The sequence below is a fragment of the Sander lucioperca genome, chromosome 11, assembly GCF_008315115.2.
Source record: "Sander lucioperca isolate FBNREF2018 chromosome 11, SLUC_FBN_1.2, whole genome shotgun sequence".
Classification (NCBI taxonomy): Eukaryota; Metazoa; Chordata; class Actinopteri; order Perciformes; family Percidae; genus Sander; species Sander lucioperca.
In genome coordinates, this window is record NC_050183.1 from 20,990,201 (window position 1) to 21,002,462 (window position 12,262).

At 40.0% G+C, this 12,262-nt stretch overlaps 1 protein-coding gene across 1 annotated transcript; it reads right to left on the minus strand.

Annotated features, from left to right (window-relative positions):
* Positions 1–4,945: 4,945 nt before the first annotated feature.
* Positions 4,946–11,675, minus strand: c11h1orf52 (chromosome 11 C1orf52 homolog). Its single transcript, XM_031283952.2, has 3 exons — positions 11,219–11,675; positions 7,726–7,936; positions 4,946–6,462 (listed from the first exon to the last, which is right to left on the minus strand). Exons 1-3 carry the CDS (start codon positions 11,513–11,515, stop codon positions 6,308–6,310), a joined length of 663 nt encoding a protein of 220 aa, XP_031139812.1. The 5' UTR covers positions 11,516–11,675; the 3' UTR covers positions 4,946–6,307.
* Between the last annotated feature and the right edge of the window lie 587 nt (positions 11,676–12,262).

Sequence of the window (12,262 nt, forward strand, 5' to 3'; positions counted from 1 at the left end):
GGTCAATTATGCCAGGAAGAACAGTGATTTCACTATCCATTAGGTAAGGAAAAGATAAAGAATATAATGGAACTAGGCTGCAACTAATGCTTGTTCACATTAATGATTAATCTATAATATATATTTTTTTTATGAAACTGTATTTTCATTTCTTTCAGTAGAACATAAAGACTGCAAAAATAGATAACATAAATTAACAGAAACAAAATAACACATCAACCATAAGTCTATGCATAATTAGGGTGGGTTTACTGTATGTTAAAGGTTACTTTCAACACAAGTATACATACACATTATTATACAAATTTATTTTCTTGAGAAAAAGGCCCACAATTTCTGGGAGTCCAAGGTGATGTCTTTAAATCACATTTTTCTCCCCAAAGAAAAAATATTAATTTTAAAGCGATATAAAACAGAGAAAAGCAGTACATCTTCACATTGGAGAAGCTTTAACCAGCAAGTGTTTGGCGTTTGTGCTTGAAAAATAACTTATAACGATGAATCAATTATCAAGACAGTCGATCAATTGACGAATTGCTTCAGCCTGTAAAATTATAAATGGATTTTGATTGGTCAGAAATACTTCAGACACAATTAGTTGTGTTACACCCATACACATCTCCACTGTTCTGTGTGAGCAAACACACACACACACACACACACACACAACAACTGTTCTATGTCATCTCTGAACTGCAAAAGATCATTATTTTCTCTGAGTGCATTCAAGTCTATCTTATTCAAGTGTACAACTTCATGTTCATTCTGTCTGTGTGAAAACTAAATCACTGTGTTGCTATTACCAAACTTGTAAGTGTTAACTTTGTTTCAAGATAGCACTCAATATCTCCAAAAAGTGAGCAGAGTTGATTGAGTAGCGTGAGTTGTATCTGAGAGTAACTGCTGGATAGCTGGACGGCGCCGTGAACTACGACTCAATTCGATATATTTTGGAAAATGGCTGAGGCACGACCGAAGAAAAGACGCTCAGAGGAATATATGGCGAGAAGAAGAGAGATTGAGAAGGAGAAACAAAGACCCGGATTTACATTGGGGAATCGATCCAAAGGTGGCAAGAACTCCGCCGGCAGAAGGGCTTCCAGTCCGATGCACAGGTGGTTAAGTTCTTACCGGACAGGTAGGTAAAGTCAAGATTGGTTGTTGTAAACGCATGCACACTTGAGCCCTCGTGCCAATAAAAAGTAATTATTTTCCAAAGTTATCCCATGAGAGCGAACCTACAAAGTTGTGGTAACTATACTGGTTGTAATGGCTAAGGTAATTATTATTGAGCTAGGTTACTAGCAGCTAACAGCTAGCTTTGAAGTGCATCCAACGTTCATGACAGTTACGGAAACATGGGGGGAGGGGCGAGCTTGCTCTGTTTTGTTTGGTATGTACTTGGAACATCAACAGAAGTGACGTCATGCAGGAACTCCTAGTGCACCTTTAAGATTTACAAATTTAAAATAATACTAAATAATAATACTTGTTTTTCTCTTGCTGCCATGTTTGTAAAAGCTCTTCAATGTATTCAGATTATACAACGGCTCCTCAAAGTTTCCACTGGTGCAGGCAGGCCCACAAATATGACAAATAATCTATAATTTAATTGTTTGCAGCTGTTTGTGTTGTTTTCAGCTGAAACCTTGCAGATGTTCTTGGGTGATAAAGAGGAATGGAACTGGTACATCAACCTAAAACAAGGGGGATCGTTTGGAAATATCCAGCTGCAATCAGTGGCCAGTACCACAATGTAACTGTAAATTACAATATCATGTTACTGTTGTTTCACCGTCATTTGGAAAATTTGAGTCCATGCTCAATACGAGACTGAGAGAGAAAAATCTGTGGTAGACCATCTCTTCTGAGTGATTTCAACATGTAATAAATATATAGTTATGCTCTTAATATCATCTGAACTAAAGCTCAAATGACAGGTTAGAGGGATCTGTTTGTCTCTGGCTCCACAGAGGTTTTCTTTTCTGCTGAACATCTGTTTCACACGATCGGCATGACTGCTGGTGTGAAAAGCAACTGTTTGCCTCTAGAAAACATCCATGGATGAGTGAAGATATTTAGGAAAGTCAACAAGTCAGTGAGTGTGTTGACATGGAACCAGCATCCTAAACTGGTGTAGTGGTTGCAACAGGATAAAATCATGAATTCTGATTTAAGCCACACACTGGCACCATGGCTTTGTGGATTGCAATGTCCGTCTGTGAGTCGGTCAACCACTTTGATCCAGGCTGAAATATCTTAAAGACTACTGGGTGGATTTCCATGGAATTTAGTGACATTCATGGTTTCCAGATAATGCATCACTGGCTATGGTGATCCCCTGAATTTTTCTCAAGCATTTAGAGTGTTTGCTGAGTTGCTGTGTTTTGACAACTACTGAATAGACTGTTTTAAAAATTGCTACAGATATTTAAAAGTGTATAGAGAGTGTATAAAGAGTATAAATTCTCCTGACTTTGGTGGTTCAGATTTTTCATCTAGGAGCCATTGTCAGGTCAAAATTTCAATTTGCCCAATAATGGCATTCCTGTCTAGCCTGGTCCTACCAGACTCTCGTACATTTCATTTGTACAGAGAGTCTGGCCCAAGGGGGTAAGCCTCTCCCCAGAACGCGTAGCTCCTATGGCGCCATTTTGATGCTACCAAGCCATCACCTCCCATTAGCATTCCATTGACTGCCATTCATTTTGGCAGGTTAACTAGCATTTTAGTTAGCAATAATTAGCCTGTGCCTAAGTTATCTCCTTACATATACCTACGCTCTCCGTCTCTGCAAGATTGGGAATGATTGAGATTTCTCTCGGCACAGCTACCAGAAGGCTTACAACTTTCAGACAGGTTGCTCACGTCACATTTACGTCTGCGAGCTCAGTTGGAGGCTGCGCAGTAACGCTCAGGCATCACCGGAAAAGTGCTTCTAATATCCTTCACTGGTCTCTGTCCAGCGCAACGGGATCTGTTGGTCCAGTTTATATAATGTCTATGGTCTGGCCACTCTCCATTGATAAAGGTTAACTTCCTTGAAGGTGGGTACTCTGTTGAAGTTTAAAACTATTGGATCTTCCCAGAGCCACTCTGGATCTGCCATAACCAATCGCTAACGTTTGGTTGTGACGTCGGCTTAGCGGCTAGCGTTCGCCTTAGCTAACTCCTTCACCACTAACAGAGCGAGCTGGAAAATCTAACTTTTCCCGAACCCCGTGGGGAGGAGGGCCACAACATCATGGCCACCAACAAAACTCAGCAAAGATTGTTCTTGCTCGGGCATTAACGTCTGGATATTTGACAGCGTTGCCACAACGGACAGATTGGCTTTGCTTGCATCTTTCTCCGCCGCCATTACGGAACTACAACTCAAACTAGCGCACGTCCTCAACGTCATCGTTCTCAGTCACTCCCTCTGTTCACTGACTGGACCGCCAAAGATTTGGCAGGAGAAAAACCAAGACTATACCGCAAACTCAGACGGTGTACTGAAGGTAAAAGAAAATTGAGCGGAAGTACGTAGGAGGGCGCAGCCAGGCTAATTCCCGTCAGCCTCAGCTGCACTTTGTACAATGATAGCATGCTAACAGGCTAATCTAAGATGACGATCTGGGTAAATGTTACTTGCAAATAATCAGCATGTTAGCACCGTAACTGCGAGCATGTTAGTATTAAGTTCAAAGCCCCACTGTGTCTTTGAGTACAGCCACCCAGAGGTGCTAGTCTTGTTATCTTTATTAATTAAAGAAAAAGAGATGAGATGAAAAGTATTCTTCTTGTATCGGCTGGAGTTCCCCCTGCAACAGCCAGAACTCAATTGACATACAAGCTGTGACATTGTGCTGACTGTGTGAAAATGTCTTAAGTCAGATTGTAGCAGCTGTAGGCAGCCAGTTCAGTAAAGGTCCCTGAATGCTCAATGGCCATCATGAGGTCTTGACCTTCCAGTAAATGTGTCACAGACGGTGATAAACGATTAGTGTGACTGACACTTTCCATGAACCTGACTGGACCAGGAAACACTCCGCGGTTATTGGATATCTCTCGCAATTTAAACACAGAAGGTGAATCGTATAATTGTATTTAGACATTGAGAATTTTGTTGAGGTGAACTTTAGCAGAGTTTTTTTTTAGGATTTCAGTGACTGATGCTCTGATTGTACAGAGTGTAACATAAGACCAAGATGTCCTCTTTTATTAAATAAAGATAAGGTCAGCCATGTGTGACATCCAGTGGGACGAAAAAAAATGCTTTCCTCTGGTAACATGATCTCTATAACACAAAGAGGCTACACTCCAGGAATGCTGTAGATATCATATCAAAGAGAGTAACACTTGAAAAGCAAATAAACTAAGCTAGAAGGCTCGAATTTTTGTTTCCCACACAATTCTAAGAATAGAGGATTGCGAAAACATCTATTTCCTGGGGGAATTTTTAAAGACTTACAGTAAGATTCTTAAACATTGATAGATGTGACCTCGCTGGTCATTGCTCATACAGTCAGTACGAAGAGAGGAGTTGTTTTTTTTTGTAGATATGGCTGATAAAATCAGTCTGCTGCTGCTGCTGCTGTTGTGCAGGACCAGGTACGCATTTCAGACAAGGCCAGGCACATACCTGGAGGCTGGAATCTTATCAGAAGCATATTTACCACTATTTCATGTCAACCCACAATGACAGATAGGTCTGGAATTCCTCTGATCACTAAACTGTTGCAAAATGGAAAACCTTTCTTTTTTCTCAACGCTTGGAAACCCATTATATTTGCTCCAATGGTCACAGAAATTTAAAGAATCTATTACCTGGATTCTAACAATGATGATTTTGGACATTTTTACGACTTTGCTTCCCAGAGAATGTGACTGATGGTGAATTTTATGGAGCTCTTTCTGAACTTGTTTCTTAATAAACTCTATTCAAATCACTGACAGAACAGCATTCTCCAGTAAAATACCTTTTATTGCCTACGGTAAGTGGTTTGTGATGAACACTGAAAACAAACTTTGAAAATGATCCATGTACAACAGTTTACACCAAATGAGCAGATTTGCTGGCAGTAACAAAATGTACATAAAACAGTACAATGTTCCAAACATCTTCCGATACTAAACATGCAAAAAGTTTTATTTCACACCGATATAAAGTGTTGTTTCATGCAAGGTACATGAGACTGAATAAGCAGTCTGTATGCATCAAGTATCTTAAGAGAACTGAGATGAGACAAACTTCCAAAATGAAGATCTGAACTCCACTCCTGACAAACAGTATATACACGGACCCTCGTTGTAATTTGGGTGCCCAATGTCCACAGTGTCAAAGTGCAGCAGACGTCACTACAAACATGGAGGGAGTGTTTTCTAGTGTAGCTTAAGGGCGACACCTAGTGCCCATAAGAAGTAAGAACAACTTTTTTAAATGTCATTTTAACAGATTTACAGCCATCTCAATCACATTTTTAAAGGAAAGTCACTGTATTCACACAACACATATTCCATATGTCAGTGGTGATTAAATTTTGTATAATACAAGACAAATACAGACTAAGTAAACCACCACAGCCAGACGTCACTGTTAGTTTAGCTTTTTAAATTAAAGCAAATAGGAGGCAAAGCCAACTAACCACAATAATGTTCGTGTATATTCAAAATGTCACAGCCAGCCAAATCATTTGGCCTTTATCCTGATTGGTTATGATAACATTTTATTCACCAACTCCTTTGCAAAGGCTCAGGGACACAGGAACTCAAACGAGCAATCAGGCAAGTTTAGACAAGTCTCATTTCACCTTGTTGTCTAGACTACATATTCGGAAGTAAAGCGAAGTTGATGCCAAACTAGGACCAAACCTGTCTAATCACTAGCTTGGTAATGCCCAGTACACGTTGTAAAGCTGTGATATCCCTCATCCCTGTGTACTTGGAAAAGAGTTGGTGGGTAAAAATGATGAGGGATGATGAACAAAACAATGAAAACACAATCCAGACTGTAAAACACCTGAATTTTCCTTTGGGAAAATAGTCTGCAGAGATTTACCAGAATCTAAGTTCTCAAGTTGAACATTTTTTACAGTGGGACTGTCATATACTATACTTCTTTTTAAAGTGTGCTGATAGTCCTTTGGAAACAAAACAAATACTATAATATTGCAAATGATGTCAACATATAGGTCAAATGATGTTTGCACTATTACCACCTACTTGACCGTTGTGCTAAAGTCTGTGAGCGGTCTCAGCTGAGATAAAAAAAAAATATATATATTTAAATTAGAAACAGATTCATTGTTGCAGGAGAGTTTAGGCCTCAATCAACATTTTGCCTGAGGATCCTTTTCTCCTCCTCTACGAAATTCTTGTCAGAGGTCGCTTGTCCCATGTCCCTCTTCCTCTTCTCCTTCTGCTGGAAGGTCTCCACTCGACGTTTCTTGGCAGACAGGTCTAGCTTATCAGATTCCTCATCTGTTCACACAGTGGTGGTGAATGGTTTTGGGATTGGGGGGGGAGGGAAGGGATGGATGGAGAGTGGAAAATAATGATTTTAAATAACTATTACTCCAACTCTAACTATACAAACATATCTATAGGCTTGATTTTCTTGTAGCTGCAAAGTGGAGCAAGTCTTGTTTTGTATTTTAGCTTGCGCTTGTTTGGTAATTTTGTGCCTTCTATCATCCATTTTCCACCAAAGTAGGTGGAGTGATGCAGTTGAGGCTGTGTTGTGCAACTCTGGGTACCAATGACACTGCACTGGGTTTATGTCCACTCAGTTTACTCGCTTATCGTAAATACAAGTGCGCAGATTTTCTTGAGGCTTTAGTTGACAACGGGCACATACAGAGACTTCTCAAAAAAACCTTGTTTACGCAGTATGTTGGGTTTTGATTGATACACATCTTTCATGTAGTAAATGTTTAAATGCACAACAAAGATTTCCTGAGATCACGTCACGCTTTAACCATGTCCGAGACAATAAGCCTGTTAAATTAGTACACTATTCGGCACAGTTAAGTGTTTATGGTTCTGCGGAGGCTCCACGCAGCGCTTTCGCCATAGCCTACGTAGGTGGCCTGAAGTTTATACTGTTGCGTTGGTGTGTGCATCGATCTCTTTAAGAGAATAACAGGGCCGGCATGTGTGTGTGTGTGTGTGTGTGTGTGTGTGTGTGTGTGTGTGTGTGTGTGTGTGTGTGTGTGTGTGTGTGTGTGTGCGTGTGTATGGGGAGTTTGTGGTAGAGCGAGTGAGAGAGTGATGGTGATTCGCTTCGGAGCAAGGACCAACTCTAGAGGTATAGTGAGAGAAACAAAGTGTCTCCCCTGTGCTTTCTGACCATGGTGGATGAAATGAAATGAAAAGTTAACCCTCTCCTTGATTTCATGTTGTTCATGGAGAAGGAGAACCCGGAAATGAGTAGGGGGAAATGCAACGCTACCAAGCCACGGCAGAGTGACGTTTAGTTACATTTTTTGAGAGGTGCACGTCAGGCAACGGCGTAGGGTCGTTATCTCCACGTACCTACGTACGTACCGCAGAAGCATAAATTCTACAACTACGGGAAGCACTCTAAACATGCTCAACTACACCACTGATTAAGTCAGTTGAGTGTAATACTGTCATAGAAATGGTGTGATAATAGTGGGGACTGGGGAGCATAAAGCCTATAGCAGTGATCATTTCATCATTTTTTTTTCATACTCACAAGAGAGTATGCCCCACTGGACTAACCTGATTCAGAGAGTTCCTCCTCTGCGGGTAAGAACCGGGCGTTGCCAGAGAAAGACTGTGGTGCATCTTCCCCATTGTCCTCATACACATTGGACCACTTTATTGCCATGTCCATGCCTGGGGGAGCCCCCTTCTTCTTCTCTGGCTCCGGGGTGTAGCTCTCAGGAGGGGGTACAGCGTTTGTCTTCCATGGCTTAAACTCTCTGGCAGGCTTCAAGTAACAGAGAAAAGCAGGATGTGGAAAACTGGCTTAGAGAAAGTAACAAAGGAAAAGTTCAGAAAACACCTAAAGCCTCCCACAAATGAGCTGTAACCTCTGTAGTCTTAGGAAAAATTGCAGAGTTTGCATAAATGCTTCAACTCCTTCCCCTACATAAGGAGTTTTAAAGTAGGCCCTATTAATAACAAAGAGCATGGATGGAAACAATTTGCTGACTGTGCTGGTCTGTCAAACACTGCTGAAACGATTAGTTGATAAATCAGTTAGTCAGTTATGATAATCGATTCACAGTTTCTGAATATGGACTGTGAGCATTTCTTTTTGGATTGAGCGTTTTTGATACATTCACAGTATTTATAGCACCTCAACCTGCTTTAAAATAAATGAATAAAAAGACATGGAAATCTCAATATGGGGCCATAAACTTTTACGTTTACAAGCGTGAATATCCTTAAAATATAATCAGCTCCGCCTGGAATTATGTAGGCTAGTATTACTAAATCGGAGCTGGTTAATGTGGCTCGGGAAAGGGAAGTTTGGGGTCCCCTGCTGGAGCTGCTACCCACGCGACCCGTTACCGGTGTTTCGGTTTAACGAGAGACCATGTTAACTGGCGACCATCAGCCAAATGCGTCTGCTGTTGTCGTAGTGACTACAGCTGTTGAAAACGGGAAGAGAATACGTAGCTGTCCGCGTGAATGCCGTTTTAAGTTGTCATTAAAATGTTAAAACACAACGACGTTTACGTTACCTCTCTGATTTGTCTTTGGAGTCTTTGTCTGAGGAAACTTGTCAGTCGCGTTTTGAATGTGGCTTGCTGTTAAGGAAAACAGGAAGACAGCGTTGCTCTTCCTGTTACAATGTTTATAATCTAATAAACGTTTTATTGAATGGACCTATTAGTCTTCAGCGCTTGTTTAAGTAAACACATGTCACTTAGAAAACAATGTAGCCCTTTTAAAAGTAGATAATAAATTAATAAACAACTTGGATTCGAACTCGTGCCATTGTGGGAAAACATAAACGACTCAGCAGTCTAATGCACTACGCCATCACATCGCATTGTTAATATGTGGACATGGCATGATATGAACTCAAACGTCACACAGAGTCGCTGAAAATCAGGAGGATCCAGATCAAGTTGTGACCATACCCCACTGCATGCAAAAAACTGACAAGCTGCTCTTGCTCAGAAATTGTCGTTAATTTGTTTGAGTCCCACAAAATGCACATGTCTGCTTGTAAGCACATTGAAATAAAATTGAAACTTAAATGTCCATCTCTGATAAACCAAATAATAAATCAATAAATAAACAAACTACATTTCACGTGCACAAAAGGCTCCACAGTAAATGATGGTAAGTATAACATTCAGATATCTCATACATCGTATCTTTAAAACAGGAGGCAGCCAGATCAAGTTGTGACCACACCGTGTAGCCTTAAGCTACTAACATTAAGATACGATATAGGCTATTTATGTTAGTAGCTTCAAGCTTGAGGTTATAGGCTACTTAAAATGTGAAATACCACAAACCATTTATTCATAGGCTGGATATGAAATTGTTACACAAGTTTATGGATAATCACTTATAGAAAACAGACAATATAAGGCCAGAAGTATATGCTAACCCAAACAACACACCTATTTGTCACTGCTACTACTTTGCACATATCTGGACATGTTGTTCATATTACATAGCCATTTTTATTCTATGCAACACCTGTCTGCACTTCTGGTTGGACGCTAACTGCATTTCGCTGTCTTTGTACTTGTACTCTGCAAAATGACAATAAAGTTGAATCTAATCATTTATGCTCTGTTTTGCACATCCTTATTTCATTATCTCTGCCATGCCCCTTTGCACAGTTACACAAATGCACAACCTCACCTGCACTGCTTTCATATCTGTTTATGCTCTTTTACACTATTCATCTGCCCTGGCATGTTCAACTGTTCTCCCCACTGACTGTCCCAAAAGGACATCAAAAGCTTCATCCAAAAAGTTTGAGCAGAGAATGTAGGCCTACTTCCCCTACTGTTCTTGGCAAATGGCCCTCCACTGCTCAATTCTATGCATTTTTTTTTTTCCTTGAATTTCTTTATTGTGAAGCTGATGTGGGATATTTTAACTTAAGCAAGTATTGCCACATCAACATTTTATAACAATTATCTGGTTTTAAATGGCTGTTATTTGTGTTGGAAACCAGTAAAATAACAAAATGGTCTTATGTACATAGACAAGGTCACAACTTGATCTGGATCCTCCTGATTTAAAGATACGATATATGAGATATTTTAATGCTATACTTACCTGACTTTGTTATAGATCCTTTAGCGCACTGAGTTGGTTTGTTGTCTCTTGTTTTTCCTCCACAATGGCACTAGTTCGAATCCCGTGAATTCATGTTTATTTATTGATTTATTATTTGGTTTATCAGAGATGGACATTTAAGTTTCAATTTTATTTCAATGTGCTTACAAGCAGACATGTGCATTTTATGGGACTCAAACAAAGTAACGACAATTTCTGAGCAAGAGCAGCTTGTCAGTTTTTTGCATGCAGTGGGGTATGGTCACAACTTGATCTGGCTGCCTCCTGAATTTCAGCGACTCTGTGTGACGTTTGAGTTCATATCATGCCATGTCCACATATTAACAATGCGATGTGATGGCGTAGTGCATTAGACTGCTGAGTCGTTTATTTTTTCCCACAATGGCACGAGTTCGAATCCAAGTTGTTTATTAATTTATTTTCTACTTTTAAAAGGGCTACATTGTTTTCTACGTGACATGTGTTTACTTAAACAAGCGCTGAAGACTAATAGGTCCATTCAATAAAACGTTTATTAGATTATAAACATTGTAACAGGAAGAGCAACGCTGTCTTCCTGTTTTCCTTAACAGCAAGCCACATTCAAAACGCGACTGACAAGTTTCCTCAGACAAAGACTCCAAAGACAAATCAGAGAGGTAACGTAAACGTCGTTGTGTTTTAACATTTTAATGACAACTTAACAAAACGGCATTCACGCGGACAGCTACGTATTCTCTTCCCGTTTTCAACAGCTGTAGTCACTACGACAACAGCAGACGCATTTGGCTGATGGTCGCCAGTTAACATGGTCTCTCGTTAAACCGAAACACCGGATAAGCGGAAGAAGATGGATGGATGGTATTACTAAATCAACTAAGGTGTAATGTAAACATAGAAACACAGGTTGACCTAACTATCTAACGTATAGCTATCTCTATCCAAGTTGTATTTGTACCTCTTCTGGAGCTTTGACCGTGAGACTCTCCCAGTCTATCTGCTTATTCAGCGGGTTGTAGAGAAAAGCAGGCTTGGACACGGAGCCGAAGAGCTCGTGAGGTTTGGGTAACGGTGCTCCACCGGCGGCACGTTTGGTCCCTTGTTGGGAGGACGGAGCCCCGTTTCCCGGACCGTCTGTCCCCTGTTTCTTCTTTCGACTATCTTCCTCCTGGTCGGAGTCGCTGCCACCGCTGCTGTCGCTCAAATCGTCGTAGCTCGAAAAGAAGCCTAGGCCCGACTTCTTTTCTTCTGTCATTTTGAGGAGTTACTGACTTCCTATTAAATAACAACCTGTTAATGTAAAAACAATGTAAAAAAAAAAAATATGAGGATAAAGCTATCGTGTTTGATTTGTACCTGCAAGCTCTACTCCATTTTGAATCAACCTCCAAAATAGTCGTAAAGCTTTTAGACAGTGTCGTGACGACTGTCGTAAAGTTTTTTATTAAAGGAGCAGGCAAAAACAAAACAACACTGTACTGCTGGCATTGGACTTCATGTAATTTTGACAACATGTAACCGGCAACGGTTAGAATAAACGCATGTCATTGTCATGTAATTTGTATTGTAAAGTTTTTTTTTTTGCAAACAGCTGTTTGTTATATTTTTCACATTTTCTATTGTTAACTTTTTTTAAATATTTTATAGGCTATGTCTCTTAACTTTTTCACTGTGTTTATTGTTATGCACCAAATCACCAAGACAAATTCCTTGTATGTGCAAACCTACTTAGCAATAAAACTGATTCTGGTCAGTGTCAATTTTAAAATATTAAAATTGCAAATTTATGATCAGGTTATATAGAGATATTACAAAAAACCTTGGTAGTGAGACTTGGCCTGCAGCCATGCTTCAGTTGTAGCCCAAATAGCCTCCAGATGTCATTGTTAAACGTTTGCATTTATTTTAAGTTTGCACTGATGTTAAAAAGAAATTAAATTACACTTTCATGGCCTTGATCGTTGCATAACCCAGTAATCGTTTTGGGAGAGATTGGGGTTAC